This window comes from Schistocerca serialis, chromosome 5 (genome assembly GCF_023864345.2).
Source record: "Schistocerca serialis cubense isolate TAMUIC-IGC-003099 chromosome 5, iqSchSeri2.2, whole genome shotgun sequence".
In the NCBI taxonomy this organism is placed as follows: Eukaryota; Metazoa; Arthropoda; class Insecta; order Orthoptera; family Acrididae; genus Schistocerca; species Schistocerca serialis.
Genome location: NC_064642.1, coordinates 749,654,769 through 749,676,670, shown reverse-complemented (window position 1 = coordinate 749,676,670; position 21,902 = coordinate 749,654,769). Strand labels below are relative to the sequence as shown.

General features: G+C 41.8%; 1 protein-coding gene across 1 annotated transcript in view; it reads right to left on the bottom strand.

Moving 5' to 3' along the window:
• Nucleotides 1-21,902, bottom strand: part of LOC126480802 (transcription initiation factor TFIID subunit 1) — a 241,206-nt gene that overhangs the window by 191,794 nt on the left and 27,510 nt on the right. The window contains exons 3-4 of the mRNA XM_050104121.1: nt 14,416-14,634; nt 1,652-1,834 (exon numbers count right to left, since the gene is read on the bottom strand). Coding sequence (XP_049960078.1) covers nt 1,652-1,834; nt 14,416-14,634 — 402 coding nt within the window. The remainder of the gene's footprint in view (nt 1-1,651; nt 1,835-14,415; nt 14,635-21,902) is intronic.

The window sequence follows — 21,902 nt, the reverse complement described above, 5'->3', positions numbered from 1 at the left end:
CACCGCTTTCACTCTCTTACTTTCGACTTAGCACAGTACCTCTTAGCCCAGACAATGATCATACGTGAATACAACAACACTGTTTTTCTACTAGGGCAAAGGTGTGAACACTGGATATACATGTTATTGTCAGTTATGCTTTGAGAGAAGAGACTTGTATCTTGTCAGTGTCAGATGATACATTAATGGTGAGAGACAGTTATGGATACCCATGACATTCCTTTGAAATCTGATTGAAAAAAGCTAACTAATTCATCTTGTCTACATTATAATAAAATGCTCTAATATTTTATGTGTTATAGTATTCACTTGACGCCCTCCATGAGTAAAGCAAAGAACCCACCACTGTACCAACGTGTTTATTTTCATTTGGTACAACATCACCAAATTCTCTCTCACATGGCTCATTCATTGCCAATCGTATAACCTTCAATCACTTATGCATACGTCAGTCACTGGAATCAGTGACAACTGTTAAACATCTAGGAGTGAATTAAAGTGAAAGGGCTACACAACGCAGATGCCAGGCTGAGATTCCATGAAAGGATATTATAGATATATAATTTAGCCCACAGGATGTAACTTATTTAACAGATTCTTGAGTGTCTTGAATCCATGACTGGTGTGATTAATTGAGGCAATAGCAAGGATCTGAAGACAAGCTATGTGTCTCATCATAACTGTGGATTTAGTCAACACAAAAGTATAATGGAGATTCTCACTGAACTGAAGTAACAGCTGGTACAACACAGGCAGTGTGCATCAAAATCAGGCTTCATTTCAAAATTCTGATATGGTATGTTCTAAAAAGAACCAAGTGACATATTACTTTCTTTTGCTTGTATCTGACAAATGACCACAGCAATAAAGCAGAAAAATTTGAGTGGGTACAGATATGAATGCAGATGTTGATTTGGAACAAGAGGGATAACATTCTTGACATTATAAACCATTTACATTTAGTCAGACTTCTTGACAACGATAGTTACTTATCAACAGATACTTATTAACTACGTCATTTTATTAATTATTTATTTAGAGACTTTTACAGGAAATTCCAGCATGTAAATCTGTCCACTAGGCGTTTTAAGTATGAGTAAAATTATACATCCTTGTTGTGCATGGTCATGCATGATGACACACTTAGCAGTACCAGCATGCATTCTCAGGGTCTAGCCATGCTGAGTATAGTGAATTCTATTCAGTCTCCTCTTCACATTTGCAACAGACATATGATAACATGGGAAACATCCTGTAGAGTGTGTGCATCTAACCAGCCTGGTCATGGCACAAGCCAGATGTTTCTAACACAAATGAAATTAATACAATAAAATAGTATGCAGCAAAGATAAAGAGTAACATGTCCAGTTACAAACTTATAGTTAATTATTTCACTTAGGATTTTGTTGTTCTTCAAACTGAATTACATGGAAAGCTGGTCAACCACAAAACTAAATATGCAAACTAAAAGTGCTACAACATGCAGGGAGCTTTAAAGTTGGAAATAATTAATGTTAGGTTGGACAACAACAAGCCTATTGAAAATAAATATAACATTCTTCCCTTGTAGTTTCAAAATGAATCAGGAAGATGTATAAAAATTTCTAAAACTTTGCCAATTTTTATATAACTACCTAAAATATAAAACTACCTTTTCATTAACTTTGAAGCCGTAGTTAAAACCTTCTCCAGTTTCTGGAACTTCCAGCATGTCGTACCAGACTTGAGCAGGTCCAAATCTCCAGTCTGCAACTCTGGGCCCCATGTTGTTGTTATCACCATCATCTTGTTTCACCCCCTGTGATTTGTCTTCTGCAGGGCATAACAGTTTTTCCTGTTGAAGATAAAGATGCATTTCTAATTTGTTTATATTCCTGAACCACACTTGTCAAATGGAATTTCCATGAATTACACGCCCACTTAAAAATTTATACATTGTATTCTAAGAGAGCTTGTAATCCATTCATCTAAGCAATGCCCACAATAATTGTTCACAATTGTAGAAAGAACCACTACAATTCAGTATTACCTTGCCTGCTTAGGACAAACAATACATCAGAGTAACTATATTAAGAAACTGTTAACTTCAAACGTGTGCTTCTCTGAACTGTTCTTGGCAAAAATAGAGGGAAACATTCCACGTGGGAAAAATATATCTAAAAACAAAGATGATGTAACTTACCAAACGAAAGTGTTGGTATGTTGGTACACACACACAAAATTCAAGCTTTCGCAACCCACGGTTGCTTCATCAGGAAAGAGAGGGAAAGACGAAAGGATGTGGGTTGTAAGGGAGAGGGTAAGGAGTCATTCCAATCCCGGGAGCGGAAAGACTTACCTTAGGGGGAAAAAAGGACAGGTATACACTCGCACACACACACACACACACACACACACACACACACAACACACACATATCCATCCGCAAGTACACAGACGAAGAAGACATTTGTAAAGGCAAAGAGTTTGGGCAGAGATGTCAGTCGAGGCGGAAGTACAGAGGCAAAGATGTTGTTGAACGACAGGTGAGGTACGAGCAGCAGCAACCTGAAATTAGCGGAGGTTGAGGCCTGGTGGATAACGAGAAGAGAGGATATACTGAAGGGAAAGTTCCCATCTCCAGAGTTCTGACAGACTGGTGTTAGTGGAAAGTATCCAGATAACCCAGACGGTGTAACACTGTGCCAAGATGTGCTGGCCGTGCACCAAGGCATGTTTAGCCACAGGGTGATCCTCATTACCAACAAACACTGTCTGCCTGTGTCCATTCATGCGAATGGACAGTTTGTTGTTAGTCATTCCCACATAGAAAGCTTCACAGTGTAGGCAGGTGTAACGTCCCTTAGCAAAAGACATATTTTGTAGTAAAGAGAAAATATTGTGCATCGTATTCTGTTATTGTATGGAATTATGTATTTTTTTTATTATTATTATTTATTTTAGATAATATCTGTGTCGGCGAGTACTGAAACCGCACAGACGATAAATATCATACACAGAGATGAAAAATATCCCTAGTATAAATAATACAGAACGAACAGTAATTTCTTTGTCTTCCTCTTGGAGTTACGGGAGTAAGATAGCCTGTGTCGCAGTTGTACATGCTAACGTAGTCTTCTTTTGTCATGGTTAATCGATGTACGCCATTACGTACTCATTTTTAAAAAAAGGTGTGTATTGTAGATAAGTTAACATATTTGAATGTTTTGAATAGAGTTATTTAATGAAACCTTGCATTATTATTTGTAGTAGCTTGCTTAAATTATTATCCCATCCTTTTAAGACATTTTCAGTTATTTAAATATTATCCGTGGTGCAGAGCTGCGCTACGAACGAACAAGCCGCTGCCGCGGCGCATTCAGACTGTATTAAAAGAAATCGATCATACCGCAAAGAAGCGGGAAGGTAATAGTGAAATAAAATCATCTCTTTCAGCTTCCGGACTTGCAGAGCAGAGCAGCAGATTTTATGATGTGTTTTGCAGGTTGACGCGGGCTGCTGATAATATATTGCTAACAGTACAAAAGAGATAATTTACCTTCGTAACATAACAAGAATTTTGTTGTGCTTAGTTCTGGTCAGGCAAACCTTATAGTGAAAACGTATTTTTCTCCGACAATAGTCTCATGTTCTTGTGCTAGTCGTGGTAATTATTGGTGTTTTACACTTAACAAAAATCCACTGCAAAATGTTGAACAATCTTTGGTTACTGTAACATCAGTATTTCATAACAAAGTAATTTTCATTTTCAATAACTATAAAGTAGGGAAGATATGTTGATTTTTTTTATAGTGAGGTACAGTAACCAAAAATGTTCCTTTAATAGAAAGCCAGATACAGAACACTAAGAACCCAATATATTCTGTTGTGTTGAAAATTAATGATTATAAAGAAATTCTAGCCACAGCATTACTAAAAGGTATTTCGCGGCTCTTTTCGTATATGCGTTATTACGCAAGCAATAACAAAAACAAAACCAAAATAAATAGAAAAGAGTATATATTTACGACAAAAACGCGAAATTGTCGCCCCAAAAACGCGGGGCCCGAATTTGCAGTGGCCACGAAAATAAGAATATTTTATGTACTTTCTTTCAGTGTTTATTGTTATATATATGTATGTATTTAGTGATAAATGTATGTATGTGTATCATGATTAATGCTATGTATTAATGAATGTACAAAAATTTTTCATGAAAAACCGCACCACTGCAAGCAAGTTAGAGGAAACGATCCTGATAGTACTGAGAAACTGTAACGACTACATAATCCGGGGGCAGCCGAACCCCGAGATCAGATAAATAAAAGGTAAGACTACAGTGTAGTTGTCCTGTTTGTAGAAGCTTAACTCCAGTGAAGTGATCTCATATTGCTAGTGGTGTGTAGTTTGATGTTAGTGTTTATGACAGGACAAAGTTGATTGTAGATAGTAATTTTTAGTGTGCAGTGTATTGTAGATAAACTAACATATTTTGTGTGCAAGTGAAAAAACTGTCAGGTCTTGTGTTCGAGTAGGTAATTTATGAATATGGTTAAATTGCGTAGTCAACGTCCGAGCAATATGGATACTGGGGAACAGCCATTAGTTAGTGCAGGAAATGTAGAAGCGGGTGCATTAAGCAGTACAAGTACTCTCTTTGAGGAGATACCATGCGAAAATGAGGGGGCAGGGGCACAGGAAGTGGTGCCACCGCCCACCAGTGCTCAAGGAGAGGTAGATAAAGAAATTGCACCACCTCCAGAAGAGCAGGAACCAGAGAGTGGTAATCTGCCTGGTGGGAATTCACTTCAGGCGATATTAGAGCGTGTGCTGGATTACCAGGCAAAATTTGCGCAACAGCAAGCCGAGCAAGATCGCCAGCAAGCTGAGCGAGATCGCCAGCAAGCTGAGCGAGATCGCCGGCTAGAGGAAAAGTTTCTCGCACAGCAAGCTGAGCGAGATCGCCAGTTAACAGAAAATTTACTTGCCCAGCAAGCTGAGCGAGATCGCCAGCAGGTTGAGAGGGATCGCCAGCAAGCTGAGAGAGATCGCCAGCAAGCTGAGCGGGACCAGCAACTTGTGCAATCGTTAGAAAGTATGAAAAAAGAGATTGCCTGTATGAAACAGAATTATGAGTCGATACCTAAGGCTGTGCAGGAGTTGACGGTACAGGTCAACAACCTGCAAGTAGCAAACACTAACAGGGTAGACGAAATAGGTGTCTTAGCCAACCGAGTAGAAAAGCTAGACATAGATTCCACACAGCTTGTAGAGCAGAAGTGGAACGAACAAGCGACTAAAATTGAAACCGAATTCAACTCATGGCTAGAAGCGAAGGAGAGTGAGATTGACAAAAATATTAATTCTAAGGTACAAGCAGCCATAGCAGATAGAGATTCCGAATTGGTCAGTACCGCAGTAAATAGTCAGGTACAGAACGACGTCCAAACCATCAAACAAATACTCAGTGAGGATATTCCGCAGTGGCAAGTGAATATTAACAAACGGATATCCGACTTAGAAAAGGGTTTAACACAAAGTAGCAAACATCTTGAACATGAAACTATGTCGCCAACAGCCAATGTTTTTGGCAACGCACAAACTTATACGCGACGAAACAATGGTGAATCTTTAGGCGATAATGCGAAGAGCTGTAGCTTCGGTTCGGAGCACACAGCCTATGTCCCAGGAGCAAACCAGTATAGCCCAAAAATATTAGTTGAAGAAAGTTTGATAAAAAATAGGCAGTTTCAAACATTTACTACTGAACGGAAGTCAGTACACCCAGTAGTATTCATAAAAAGCTTTAAAAATATCTTGCCTAGTGTGTGGAACGAAGCACAGAAAATTCAATACGTAATGTCATACATTCAGGGTGATGCAGCATTGTGGGCTACGGAAGTAGCAGACAGCTGCATGACATACGAACAGTTCGAGAGGGCATTTTTGTCGAAATACTGGTCGCCTTGTATACAAGAGTGGCTAAGAAAAGAAGTATACAATCCCGAACCGTACTCACCCCGTCTTGGGAATCTGAGACGGTATTTCGAGAAGTACATAAACAAAACGCGTTACTGGGACGAGCCGATCTCACCAAGAGACATAATAAGACTTCTAAAATCACATTTACCCATTCATATCAAAGAGAAATTAATACACGTACCAGAAAGCGACATGAAACATTTCCTGTCTGTTCTAGATTCAATAGACTTAATCCAGGAAGACGCAAAAGCAGCGTGTGATCACTCGCGGAACAATGGATCAGGGTGTAAACATGACAGAAATAGTAGTGCACAAAACCACAACCATGGAAATGGTGGGGGTGGTAACAAGCGGCAAGAGCATTCGCAAAATTGTAATAATGGGAGAAGTCAGAACGGGTATGGGCAGCCGTCCCACAATAAAAAGCGTCGATTTGACGACCGGTACGATTCTGGATTGCCAGGGACCAACCGCTGGAAAAATGCGCGAGGTCAGTGGCATAGCAATTTCAATGACGGTAATCGTAATTGGAATCAGAATCAGTGACCAAGCCCAGAGCGGCAGGGTAATAACCGGTACGATAACAACAGACCACCACTGCAGAACGCGCCTATTGCGCAGTCGTGGCGGCCCACAAACCAAAGCGTAAACATAGTAGAGGTCGCGGATAATAGCCGTCCAAGTACCTCGCAAGCAAGCCATCCGACAAACTAGAATCGGCCTCGATATGCTCTCCATCACTGGCCGAGGGGTGGAGTGAGAGCCACACGAATAACAATAGTATCCCTGGAATACATATGCTGCGATACAACGACGGTATCAGTATGGATAAAGATCTACTGACCGAACCGCATGAATGTAAGAAAGATAGCAACGAAAATGTGCAAGCCATAATAGAAGCGAAAATCAATGATGTTGCAGTGGATATAATCATTGACACAGGTGCCTCAGTGAGTGAAATGAGTACAGAGTTGTTTAAAGCGCTAGGGAAGGGACGTAGTATACCGACTTTCCCGGTTAATAATTGCAAGGTGTCTGGAGCTATAAGTGCACAGAGCCAGTTAGTTAAGCACCAGGTGCAGGTGGAGATTTGTAAGGAGGGCGAAGCCATAGTGAGCTCGTTCCTCATTGTTAAAGGGTTAAAGGTGGCCTGCATTCTGGGAGTAGATTTTCTCCGTGAGAGGGACGCAGTGATCGACCTCTCCTCGGGAAAACTAAGTATAGTTAATAAAGGTAGGACGATTGAGTTGTCTATGATGAAATCGAAGGAGGTACTTGTGCCATGTTGCAATCGAATTAATATCAAAGGTAGGAACCCCTGGGTACTACACTTTAATGATTATTCACCTGTGACGGATCTCTATTATCCGAATATAGGAGATAGAAATTTTGAACCAAATGTTGATGAATTTCGAACCAAAGTACAGGAATCTGAAAGTTTAAGCAACATACAAAAGCAACAGTTGACGCAGCTGTTATCAGAATATAACATGGTATTTACCGACCGACCAGGAATAGTCAAAGGGTACCACTATCACATAGAGGTGATGCCTCACAAAACATACTGTCGCGCATCTTACTCCATCCCTTGGTCGAGGAGGGAAGTAGTGGCTAAAGAGATTCGGAAGATGTTGCCACACGAATGTAGCTATTTGTTAGCACATCCCCAGACGGGGAAAATAAAAGGACTGTATCCACGTAAAGATGTAAAGTTATTTATTCAGTGACATATCTGATGTAAATAGTAGTGGTAAGAAGATTTCAATTGTGTTTTAGAGTATAAGTATGTTAGTTTTAAGAAAGAATTTATGTATAGTTACAATTTTGAGGAAGTAGAATCAGTAAACTGAGCAATAATATGCAAATGGAAGACTTTATTTACAGACAGTTAGTGTCATTAAAATACTACGTGCTCTTCAAGCAATGAATAATCTTTTGTTGATAAAATAATGATTAATTTCTTGAATCATTTTGTAGTAAGTAAGTACAATTAATGATGAAATCTCATATAAATATGTAGCAGATGTAATTGTGTTAGAATTAAGGAACCCTGAGAGAGAGTCTATACTAGCCAAAAATTGACTTTGTAGTACGAGATAATTATGTGATTTAATGTTTACTGCCAATAGTGATCTGAGAACGACACTGGAGCAGAATCCAATAAAAAACAAAACCGTTCCGTGTAACCTATGCTTTGTATGTATTAATGCTTCAATTGAAGCCTGTGTACTTGGTACACGTTCTTGAATATTAATTACGCGGTACGCGAATCAAGTTACGCGGAAACTACACTGTAGTCCTGTAGGACGGACCGTTAAAAATAATACTAGTACTAAATGAAGTATTTATTGAACAATATGCCCAAGTCAAGCTGTCATGCACATGGTAAAATCTGTTTGCTAGATGGGTGATAACCTGGCAAGCTACACTAAAAGAGGAAAAGAAAGCTATGTACAAAAAAAAAAAAAAAAATCACACACCTTTAAATAATTACAAAAAAGCAATATATGCCTAGTAATAGTATTAAAAGTGTGTAATGAGAAGGTAACACAATGGACTCAATGTAGATGAGAGTGATTATGCTAAGAACAGTTGTTATGCATTAAAAATAAACTGTGTGCATAAACAATCTAGGAAAGGACGGAATATTGTGTGTAGTAGGGACAGAAAATGACTGTTGTATCTGCACCAATATATACGTCGGTATAAGTTAAGTGTTGAGTGACTAACTGTCATAGCGCAGTGCTCAACGAACAGTACACTGTGAGTAAAAACGGTAGTTAGTGATCCGTTCGGAGTCAATTCAAACAAACATCGCTCGACGGAGACATTTAGTATGTGTGTACCGAAATATTTTCGCGTGTTGAAAGACGCTCTGGCAGTGTATCAACCGTGAGAACAAGTGAAAGTGTGTAGTACAATGTGCGTGTGACGAACCCTGAATACCAGTGTCACAATGCCACAAGAAACCTGTTATCACGCCAAAACATCCTGTGCATACCAGCGAAGCGACGGCGTAATGAACAATAAACGCTTTTAACCAAAGTGCATTTTCTTCCACAGCTAATAAGTTGTATCCTTAAAGACAGTACACCGTTGTGGAATATTTGTTTCATGCGTTACGACGGGGAGCCATGCGGAGAAGCAGAGACGGGTGCCATGCCGCCAGCCAGCCGGTCGCAGGAAACCACTGCAACACGCAGACATTGGTGAATGGTTCGGCGCGGTTCGCGACTGCTCGGGCGCCACCGCAGCACGCCGTCGATGTTGCTGCTAGCAGGTCGTCGACCTCAGCGGTCGTTGGCACGCCGCGCTCCAGACGACGCTACGCAACAATTGCTTCGCGCCGCCCGCTCCGTACGACATTGTTGACGTTCAACCGAACATTACCAACTACGTTGTTCATGTACTAATATGAAAATGATTTATTGAACACGAAATTACGTGACAAACATTTTTTTTGCTGAGTATAACTCAAAACATTCACTTGTTCGATGATATATGTCATATGTTTTCGTCATATTAGTGACACAAACTGACACGAATGCCATACAATGGTAGAACATTTGTCGTGAGTAAGTGTAGAGACAATCCATTACATTGCTATCGAACTGTTTAATGATTGACCTTAATTGTGACACAGAACACAAATGTGAAAAAGTGTAGAAGGTACATTTTTAATAGAGAGACTAAAAGGTTTAACATTTTGACATAAATAATCATTGTTATCTGTCAACATTGGATAAAGTCCACCCTTGTTTGATGAACAAAACCGTGTGTTAAGACAAACCAGGCGAGATGACCATGGTTCCGGCGCAGTTTTCCCAGGTTTTCTGATCGCACGTAGCCCAAATGGGGGAGCCAGAAAACTGTAATGACCCTGGGACTAGGTTTACGGTCACCTCGCAAAGTGTGAAAAACTATAAAAAATGTAATTAAAACTATAATGTAAAAGAAGAAAGAAGTGAACAGTGAATATTCCAAACAAGGCGATAGACAATGACAAAACGGACGTTAGTGGCAGAATATTGCCGAACATTCTTAACGTTAGTCATTTGCTGCCAGGGGGCATTGTAACGTCCCTTAGCAAAAGACATATTTTGTAGTAAAGAGAAAATATTGAGCATCGTATTCTGTTATTGTATGGAATTATGTATTTTTTTTATTATTATTATTTATTTTAGATAATATCTGTGTCGGCGAGTACTGAAACCGTACAGACGATAAATACCATACACAGAGATGAAAAAGATCCCTAGTATAAATAATACAGAACGAACAGTAATTTCTTTGTCTTCCTCTTGGAGTTACGGGAGTAAGATAGCCTGTGTCGCAGTTGTACATGCTAACGTAGTCTTCTTTTGTCATGGTTAATCGATGTACGCCATTACGTACTCATTTTTAAAAAAAGGTGTGTATTGTAGATAAGTTAACATATTTGAATGTTTTGAATAGAGTTATTTAATGAAACCTTGCATTATTATTTGTAGTAGCTTGCTTAAATTATTATCCCATCCTTTTAAGACATTTTCAGTTATTTAAATATTATCCGTGGTGCAGAGCTGCGCTACGAACGAACAAGCCGCTGCCGCGGCGCATTCAGACTGTATTAAAAGAAATCGATCATACCGCAAAGAAGCGGGAAGGTAATAGTGAAATAAAATCATCTCTTTCAGCTTCCGGACTTGCAGAGCAGAGCAGCAGATTTTATGATGTGTTTTGCAGGTTGACGCGGGCTGCTGATAATATATTGCTAACAGTACAAAAGAGATAATTTACCTTCGTAACATAACAAGAATTTTGTTGTGCTTAGTTCTGGTCAGGCAAACCTTATAGTGAAAACGTATTTTTCTCCGACAATAGTCTCATGTTCTTGTGCTAGTCGTGGTAATTATTGGTGTTTTACACTTAACAAAAATCCACTGCAAAATGTTGAACAATCTTTGGTTACTGTAACATCAGTATTTCATAACAAAGTAATTTTCATTTTCAATAACTATAAAGTAGGGAAGATATGTTGATTTTTTTTATAGTGAGGTACAGTAACCAAAAATGTTCCTTTAATAGAAAGCCAGATACAGAACAATAAGAACCCAATATATTCTGTTTTGTTGAAAATTAATGATTATAAAGAAATTCTAGCCACAGCATTACTAAAAGGTATTTCGCGGCTCTTTTCGTATATGCGTTATTACGCGAGCAATAACAAAAACAAAACCAAAATAAATAGAAAAGAGTATATATTTACGACAAAAACGCGAAACAGGCCAGTTGGTAAATCACGTGGGTGCTTTCACATGTGGCTCTGCCTTTGATCATGTACACCTTCCGGGTTACAGGAGTGGAGTAGGTGGTGGTGGGCGGGTGCATGGGACAGGTTTTACACCGGGGGCGGTTACAAGGGTAGGAGCCAGAGGGTAGGGAAGGTGGTTTGGGGATTTCATAGGGATGAACCAAGAGGTTACAAAGGTTAGGTGGATGGCAGAAAGACACTCTTGGTGGAGTGGGGAGGATTTCATGAAGGATGGATCTCATTTCAGGGCAGGATTTGAGGAAGTCGTATCCCTGCTGGAGAGCCACATTCAGAGTCTGATCCAGTCCCGGAAAGTATCCTGTCACAAGTAGGGCACTTTTGGGGTTCTTCTGTGGGAGGTTCTGGGTTTGAGGGGATGAGGAACTGGCTCTGGTAATTTGCTTCTGTACCAGGTTGGGAGGGTAGTTGCGGGATGCGAAAGCTGTTTTCAGGTTGTTGGTGTAATGGTTCAGGGATTCCGGACTGGAGCAGATTCATTTGCCACAAAGACCTAGGCTGTAGGGAAGGGACCGTTTGATGTGGAATGGGTGGCAGCTGTCATAACGGAGGTACTGTTGCTTGTCGGTGGGTTTGATGTGGACGGATGTGTGAAGCTGGCCATTGGACAGATGGAGATCAACGTCAAGGAAAGTGGCATGGGATTTGGAGTAGGGCCAGGTGAATCTGATGGAACCAAAGGAGTTGAGGTTGGGAAGGAAATTCTGGAGTTGTTCTTCACTGTGAGTCCAGATCATGAAGATGTCATCAATAAATCTGTACCAAACTGTGGGTTGGCAGGCCTGGGTAACCAAGAGGGCTTCCTCTAAGCGACCCATAAATAGGTTGGCGTACGAGGGGGCCATCCTGGTACCCATAGCTGTTCCCTTTAATTGTTGGTATGTCTGGCCTTCGAAAGTGAAGAAGTTGAGTCAGGATGAAGCTGGCTAAGGTAATGAGGAAAGAGGTTTTAGGTAGGGTGGCAGGTGATCAGCGTGAAAGGAAGTGCTCCATCGCAGCGAGGCCCTGGACGTGCGGAATATTTGTGTATAAGGAAGTGGCATCAATGGTTACAAGGATTGTTTCTGGGGGTAACAGATTGGGTAAGGATTCCAGGCGTTCGAGAAAGTGGTTGGTGTCTTTGATGAAGGATTGGAGACTGCATGTAATGGGTTGAAGGTGTTGATCTACGTAGGCAGAGATACATTCTGCGGGGGCTTGGTAACCAGCTACAATTGGGCGGCCGGGATGATTGGGTTTGTGAATTTTAGGAAGTAGGTAGAAGGTAGGGGTGCGGGGTGTCGGTGGGGTCAGGAGGTTGATGGAGTCAGGTGAAAGGCTTTGTAGGGGGCCTAAGGTTCTGAGGATTCCTTGAAGCTCCGCCTGGACATCAGGAATGGGATTACCTTGGCAAACTTGTATGTAGTGTTGTCTGAAAGCTGACGCAGACCCTCAGCCACATACTCCTGATGATCAAGGTCAAGTACCACGGTCGTGGAACCCTTGTCCACCGGAAGAATGATGATGGATCGGTCAGCCTTCAGATCACGGATAGCCTGGGCTTCAGCAGTGGTGATGTTGGAGTAGGATTAAGGTTTTTTAAGAAGGATTGAGAGGCAAGGCTGGAGATGAGAAATTCCTGGAAGGTTTGGAGAGGGTGATTTTGAGGAAGAGGAGGTGGGTCCCGCTGTGACGGAGGACGGAACTGTTCCAGGCAGGGTTCAATTTGGATAGTCTCTTGGGGAGTTGGATCATTAGGAGTAGGATTAGGATCATTTTTCTTCGTGGCAAAGTGATATTTCCAGCAGAGAGTACGAGTGTAGGACAGTAAATCTTTGACGAGGGCTGTTTGGTTGAATCTTGAGAGTAGGGCTGAAGGTGAGGCCTTTGGATAGGACAGAGGTGTCGGATTGAGAGAGAGGTTTGGATGAAAGGTTAACTACTGAATTGGGGTGTTATGGTTCCAGATTGTGTTGACTGGAATTTTGAGGTTTTGGGGGGGAGTGGAGCTGGAAGTGGGAGATTGAGTAGATGGGAGAGACTGGGTCTGTGTGCAATGAGAGGAGGTTGAGGTTTGCTGGAAAGGTTGTGAAGGGTGAGTGAGCTGCCTTTCCGGAGGTGGGATACCAGGAGATTGGATAGTTTTTTGAGGTGGAGGGTGGCATGCTGTTCTAATTTGCGGTTGGCCTGTAGGAGGATGCTTTGAACAGCCGGTGTGGATGTCGGAGAGGAAAGATTGAGGACTTTTATTAAGGACAGGAGTTGACAGGTATGTTCATTGGCTGAGTTGATGTGTAGGTGAAGGATTAGGTGGGTGAGGGCAATGGATTGTTCAGTTTGGAACTGGTATAGGGATTGATGGAAAGAAGGGTTAGAGCCAGAGATGGGAACTTTAAGTGTGAGGCCTTTGGGGGTAATGCCAAATGCCAGACAAGCATGAGTAAATAAAACATGGGAGCGTAATCTCGCTAGTGCGAAGGCATGTTTGCGAAGGGAATGTAAATAAAACTTAATTGGGCCGTTGTGGGGATGTTGTGAAGGTGACATGGTATTAGAAGGTTGAAAGTGTAACATGAGGCTGAAATGAAAATGAAAATCTTTGCCTCTGTACTTCCGCCTCGACTGACATCTTTGCCCAAACTCTTTGCCTTTACAAATGTCTGCTTGTGTCTGTGTACGTGCGGATGGATATCTGTGTGTGCGCGCGAGTGTATACCTGCCCTTTTTTCTCCCTAAGGTAAGTCTTTCCACTCCCGGGATTGGAATGACTCCTTCCCCTCTCCCTTAAAACCCACATCCATTTGTCTTTCCCTCTCCTTCCCCCTTTCCTGATGAAGCAACCGTTGGTTGTGAAAGCTTGAATTTTGTGTGTATGTTTGTGTTTGTTTGTGTGTCTATCAACATGCCAGCGCTTTCGTTTGGCAAGTTACATCATCTTTGTTTTTAGATATATTTTTTCCACGTGGAATGTTTCCCTCATATAAAGACCACAACACTTCTTACCTTACTGCAAGTAGCACACTATAGTTTTCAACTAACTCACACAGAATTATAATTACGCAAACTGAAGCTTCTGTTGTCTTTTTCTTCTTCTTCTTCTTCTTCTTTCTTTCTTTTTTTTAATTCCATATGGCTAGATAGGAATTACAGAATTTTGTTCTCACCTCATCATCAGACTCACACATCTCTGGAGGTGGAGGTGGACCATAATTAAATGTCCATCCCCTTTTCCTTTCATGTATATTATCCTGATCTGATCCTGAATCAGAATTATCTTGTTGCAACTGCTGTTTCCTACGTTTGCGCCGCTTCCGAACACCACGCCAAATCTGAGGCAGGCTGCTTGGCTTTCCTGGTCCAAAGAGACGAGAAAATCGTAGAACCTGGCAAAAGAGTTAATATCAGTTTTTAATTAAGACTTAGTTTTTTCTATTCGGGGTTGTTAGTATAATATCTTCTCATAATATAGTTAACACTATCACAATTAAACAAAGTTTGAATGGATTCACAGACTACACAATCCTACGTGTTGCTCACGGTGTCAACGAATCTTTAACAATCTGCAGTTTTTCAAAAATTTCCAATAATAAACAACGGAACGTCAATGAGTATTTCAGTAAAATCAATTTAACATTATACGTACATCTGGTTAATCTACTAAAATTCTACTGGTTGACTTAATGCAACACATACTTCAAAAGTCAGGAATTACCTTGTTGTCTATAGAGCTGAACAAATGAAATTCTAAGGGAGAGACGGAGGAGAGAAGAAGAAAACAGAAGTAAAAATTGTTAAAACTGAGATTAACTGAGGCGTATGTGGAGTGAGAAAATCGCTAAGATTTCAGAACACTAAAAATTAATTGCTGGAAATTGACAGGAAAAAAATGAGAGACAGACTTGAGAGAAATTGTGCTTTTTGTTCTAATGCCATGCTATACACAAACTTGATGACAATATTACAGAAAAAGGACATAGAAACAACGAAGATGCAATGGGAGATATGATACTGTGAGAAGAATTTGAGACAGCACTGAAAGCACTAAGTCAAGAAAATAAATGCACCCGGAGTGGACAATATTCCCTCAGAATCATTGAGAGCCTTTGGAATACATACCACAACAGAACTATTCCAAATGGAATGCAATACTCTCAGGTTTCAAGAAGAATGTGATAATTCCAATTCAACATAAAGCAGGTGCCGAGAGGTGTAAATACAACCAAGCCATCTTTCAGTAATATATGGTTACAAAATACTGACAGAAATTTAAAAAAAAAAACTGGTACAAGATCAATTTTTGTTCCAGAAAAATGCAGAAATGCTCCAATAATACTGACTTTAGTAATTATCTTAAAAGATAAGATTTAAAAAAGGCAAACCCACATTTACGTAATTCATGGATTTACTGAAAGCATTTGACAACGTTGATTGGAATAAACATTTTGAAATCCTGAAGGTCACAGGGATAAAATACAGAAAGTGAAAGACTATCTACAACTTGTACAGAAAATCAAACTGCAATTGCACCAGTCAAAGGACATGCAAGGCATGCAGTAGTTGAGAAGGGAGTGAGACAGGGTTGAAGCCTACCCCTAATGTTATTTAACTGGTACATTGAGTTAGCAGTAAAGAAAACTAAGAAGAAATCTGAAAAGAGAAAAAATAAATACTTCTGAGATCTGCTGATGAGATTGTAATTCTGTCACAAATGGCAAAGGACTTGGAAGAGAAGGTAAACAGAATGGATAGTGCCTGAAAAAGAGGTTATAAGATGAAAATCAATGTAAGTAAAACAAGAGTAATGAGGTGCAGTTGAACCATATCACGTGGCACTGAGAGAAGTACATTACAAAAGAACACTAAAAGCAGTTGATAAATTTTGCTATTTGAATAGTAAAATAGCCGATGATGGCTGAAGTAGAGACGATATAAAAAGAAGACAACAACAGCAAAAGAAGCATTGATGAAAAAGAGTAATTTGTTAAGATCAAATACAAATTCAAACATTTGGAAGTCTTCTGCGGAGGTTATTTTCTGTAATGAGAAGGTACTGAACTGAACTGGGAAGAAAATAAAGTATACAAATTGATTAAAAATGATATCAGCTGATACGAAATATCCTGATGCATCAAGAAATAATCACTTGGTAATGGAGGGAAGCATAGGTGGTGAAAATTGTACAGGAAGACCTCGGCATGAATAATGTAAGCAAAGCAGGTTCAAGTGGATGAAGGCTGTAATACTTATGCAAAAAAAAGCTAGACAAATGTGCAGCTGACTCCTGTATACAAGAAAAGTAAAAGAATTGACCCACGAAACTAGGACCAAAATCCTTAATATCAGTTTTCTGCAGAATTCCTTAACATATTCTCAGTTCAAATATAACAAATTTTCTTGAGACGGAAAAGCTTCTGTCCAAAAATCAGCAAAGATTTAGAAAGCATCACTCATGTAAAACTCAGCTTGCCCTCTTCTCATACAACATTATGCAAACCATGGATGAAGGGCAACAGGTAGATTCCACATTCCTAGATTTCCACAAATGCTTGACATGGTGCCCCACAGCAGACTGATAACAAAGGCATGAGTATACAGAATAGGTTCATAGATATGTGAGTGCCTCCAAGACTTCTTAAGTAATAGAACCCTGTATGTTGTCCTCAAAGACTAGATTTGTTAATGCGTCATTTAACTTGTAAATCTAGGCATCGCTTTTGCCTGGACCTTCTGCACTGTTTGCTTTGCTTTCTTTTAGGGTGCAAAAACCAGTGTCATATGCGTCCATGTCAGAACTGGAGAACACGAAGACAAAGAGAGGAGTTAAAAATGACTACACATTAATCCCAATCGACGGAAGGGAAGGCAGCTAAAAACAGGGATATAGAGAAAGATCTATACAATATGCCATAGAGAACGGGAGGTCCTGAGATAAAATTAAATGTCCTTTACCATATTGCTACAATGGATAAAAAGTAAAATGCGGTCGATAACTCAGACAGCAAACACAAACGAGAATGTGCCGGAAATGGCAGACCGTCAAAGGTTGAGCGCAATGAGCACAAAGTGGTGGGAGACCACCACTTCGCAAATGGTGATGGCTAAAACAACAGCGCCCTATTTACAACCTTGCTAAAATGATCTCGTCACGGCAAGACGAGGGAGAGGCCTAATAACAAGGAGCTTCTTCCCATGAAGGGAGGACCAATGGTAAGGCCAACGTGACACCAACTCCCAACAGACAGCAACACAGAGATCATCAGAGGTAATGTAAGAACTAGCAGACTGAGGTAGGAGGACTGCAATCTGGCAGCAGCCTTATTTCATGTCAGACCGAAGTGACCAGGAACACACATTAACATCACAGTAGCTCCATCAATAGTGAGCAAGTGACAGCTTTCCTGGACCCATTGCACTAAGTAATGGGCAGTGTACAGCACATAGTGGCTTTGGAGGGCACAGAGAGTCAGAGCAGATGATGCAATTGAAAAGCCAGTGGAACCAAATGTACTGTGTGGCCTGATACAGGGCAAAGAGCTCTACTGTAAATACTGAGCAGTGTTCTGGAAGCTGATACGAGAAACGCCTGTACCAATGACAAAGGCACACCAAACATCATGATCAGTCCGGGAGCCCTCAGTGTACACAAAGGTACTAACATGAAGTTCCGTGCGAAGGTCGTGAAACTGAAAGCGAAAGAGCAAGGCTGGAGTAGTGTTGGCAGGAAGCAACCGAAGGCCTAGGTGAACACAGGTCGCCGCATGAAGTTAAGGTGGTGAAGGGTTCGCATATATCAGGAAAGTGGCAGGTAGCATGAAGCTAAGCTGCCGGAATAAGAACCGAAAGCAAACTCCAGGAGGTAACGGAGAAGAGGAAGGCACCCCATACTGGCGATCAAAGGAGTCATTGAAAGAGGAGGCATAGGATGGGTGGCCATGCATGGCAGACAAATGGCATGCCTATCTGCTGAGGAGAAAGTCACAGCTGTAAGACAGTGGTAGTTCGGCAGATGATGCATACAGACTCTCAACCTGCCTGGTGTAAAAGGTGTCAGTGGCCAAACGAATGCCACAATGGTGGATAGTGCTGAGACAGCATAAGAGGGAAGGACGTGCACACGAATAAACAAATCACCCATAGTCGAGTTTCGAACGGACAAGGGACCAGTACAAACAGAGGAGGGTGGTTTGATCTGCTCCTCAGGATGTACCACTGAGGACACATAGGATATTGAGGGACCCCATACAGTGGGCTGCCACTTAAGACACATAGGAGGACCAACAAAGTTTCCTATCGAGCTTGAGCCCCAGGAATTTCATAGTTTCAACGAATGGAAGAGCAACAAGCCCAAGGTGTAAAGACGATGGAAGAAACCAATTATGCCACCAGAAATTCACAAAAACGGTTTTGTTAGTGGAAAAACGAAAGCCATGGTCCACTGGTAAAGATGATCAAGACATCGCTGAAGGTACCGCTCAATGACACAAGTCCATGGAGGACTGCAATAAATGGCAAAATTGTCAACTAAAAGGGGGCCCGGTGGGAAAAAGGCGATTATATGGTTAGTGATGATGGCGAAGAGGATGACTTTCAGGACGGAACCCTGAGGCACACCTTTTTCCAACACGGCAGAACCCACATGTACCTTGAAAACTCGGTCTTTTAAAGGGGCATGTGGCCACAAAAGACCCACGTGTAGAGAGTATGGAAGATAACACTCCCCCAGCAGGTGTTGTAGGTTTCCTCCAAATCGAAAAACATGGTCAGTCTGGGATTTCAGCAGAAAACAATTCATGACATGGGTGGACAAAGTGACGAGGTGGTCAACTGCAGAATGGCACGCTCGAAATCCATGCTTTACGGTGGTTAGTAAATCGTGACAATCGAGCGACCACACCAGCCAGGCATTAATCATACATTCCATCACCATGCAAACATAGTTGGTGAGAGAAATGGGGCGGTAGCTAGAAGGAAGGTGATTGTCCTTACAGGGCTTAGGTAAGGGAATTACAGTGGCTTCAGACAGCGTCTGGGAAACCTGCCCTCTGCCCTGATGCGGTTGTACGTATGAAGCAGAAAGTGCTTATCCACAAAAGAAATATGTTGAAACATCTGAATGAGAATATTGTTTGGCCCTGGAGCAGAGGATTGGGATGAAGTTTGTTTGTTTTGTTTTAGGGCACAAAAACAATGGGGATCATACGTGCCCAAGTCAAAACTATAGAACAAGAAGACAGAGAGGAGTTGAAAAATGACTATACATCAATCCCAATTGACATAAGAAAAGACAGTTACAAGACAGGGACGTGGAGAAAGGGATAGAAAAGACACCATACAGAAACTGAGGTCCAAAACTAAAAATTAAATGGCCTTCTCCATATTGCTTTGACGGATAAAAAATAAAACGCGGTCAACAGCCTGCACATCCATTTCCTAAAACGACTGATAACTCAGATGGCAAACACAAACGGGAACGTAAACGGTTAAAAAATGCGCATTCCATCAGGAAATGGCGGACAGTTAAAACTTGGGTGCAATGTGTACAAAGTGGTGCTGGGAGTGCCACTTATCAAATCACAATGGCTAAAAAGGCAGTGCCCAATAGGTAATCTAATTAAAGTAATCTCTTCCCGGTGGGAGGGCCGAGAAGAGGTCGTCCAAGCCGCTGGAAAAGGCTTAATAATCCAGAGCTTATTCCCACAACGGGAGGACTACTGGTGACGCCAAAGGGACACCACCTCCCGACAGATGGCATGGCAGCACAGAGATCATTGGAGGGAACACAGGAACTTGTGGGCTGTGGTACAAGGACTGCATCCTTGGCAGCAGCCTCGTTCCCTGGAAGACAGACATGACCTGAAACCCACGTAAACATCACAGTGGCTCCACCAAGAGTGAGCAAGTTTTCCTGGACCTTTTGCACTAATGTATGGAAGGTGTACAGCACACACACACTTTGGAGGGTGCCAAGAGAGTCTGAGCGAGGATACAATTGAAAAGGCTGTGTTGCCGGATGTACTGCATGGCGTGACACAGAGTGAAGAAATTGGCTGTAAATTCTGAGCAGTGTGCCAGAAGCTAATATTGAGAGACGTGGGTGCCAGAGACGAAGGCACACCCAGCAGTACGGTCAGTCTGAGAGCCATCAGTGTACACAAAGGTACCATCACAAAGTTCAATGCGAAGGTCGTGAAACTGAAGGCAATAGAGCGAGTCTGGAGTAGTGCCCTTCGGAAGCGAATGAAGGCCAAGGTTAACACAGGCCCCTTCATGAAGCCAATATGGTGAAGGGTTTACACCCACCAGGAAAGTTGCAGGTAGAGTGAAGTTAAGCCACTGGAGTAAGTGCCGAAAGCAAACTCCAGGTGGTAACATAGAAGAGGGACGCACCCCATACTGGCAATCAAACGAATCATCGAAGGAAGAGGCATAGGATGGGTGGCAACGCATAACAGACAAACGGCAAGCATAGTTGCTGAGGAGAAAGTCACGGCTGTAGGACAGTGGTAGTTCAGCAGCTTCAGCATAAAGACTCTCGACCGGGCTAATGCAAAAGGCGCCAGTGGCCAAACAGATGCCATGATGGTGGACAGTGTTGAGACGGCGTAAGAAGGACAGACATACAGATGCATAAACAAAGCACCCTTAGTCTAGTTTCAAATGGACAAGGAACCAGTACAAAAGATGAGGGTGGTTCAATCTGCACCTCAGGAAGAACGATTGAGGACATGTAGGACATTGAGGGACCATGTACAGTGGGCTACCAGGTAAGATACATGGGAGGACCAAGAGAGTTTCCTATCAAGCATGAGCCCCAGGAATTTCATTGTTTCAATGAACGGAAGAGCAATAGGTCCACGATGTAAAGATGGCGAGAGAAACCAATTGCGCTGCCAGAAAGTCATACAGACAATTTTGTCAGTGGAAAAACGAAAGTCATTGTTAATGCTTCACAAGTAAAGATGATCAGGACATTGCTGAAGACGCTGCTCAGTGACGCAAGTCCGTGGAGAATTGCAATAGATGGCAAAATCATCAACAAAAAGGGAGCCAGAGATGCCTGGCAGTAGACAGGTCACGAAAGGCTTAATGGCGATAGCAAAGAGGATGACGCTCAGGACAGAACCCTGAGGCACACTGGTTTCCTGGACAAAGGTGTCCGACAAGGCAGAACATATACACACCTTGAAAATTTGATCTTTCAAAAATTCCTGAAGGTAACAGGGCAGGCGGCCATGGAATCCGAAGTGTAAAGAGTATGGAGGATACCAGTTCCCCAGCAGGTGTCGTAGGCCTTTCTCAAATCAAAAAACACAGCCACAGCCTGGGATTTCTGCAGAAAACCACTCACGATATGGGTGGACAAAGTAACAAGATGGTCAACTGTAGAATGGCACACCCGAAATCTACACTGTGCAGTCATAAATTGGAAGACTCAGGCCACCATACCAGCCGGGCACGAATCATATGTTCCATCACCTTGCAAACACAGCTGGTAAGAGATATGGGGTGGTAACTAGAAGGAAAGTGATTGCCCTTACCGGGCTTAGGTGCAGGTATGACAGTGGTGCCACGCCAGCATCTGGGAAACGTGCCCTATGCCCAGATGCGGTTGTACGTATGAAGCAGAAAGTGCTTGCCCACAAAAGAAATG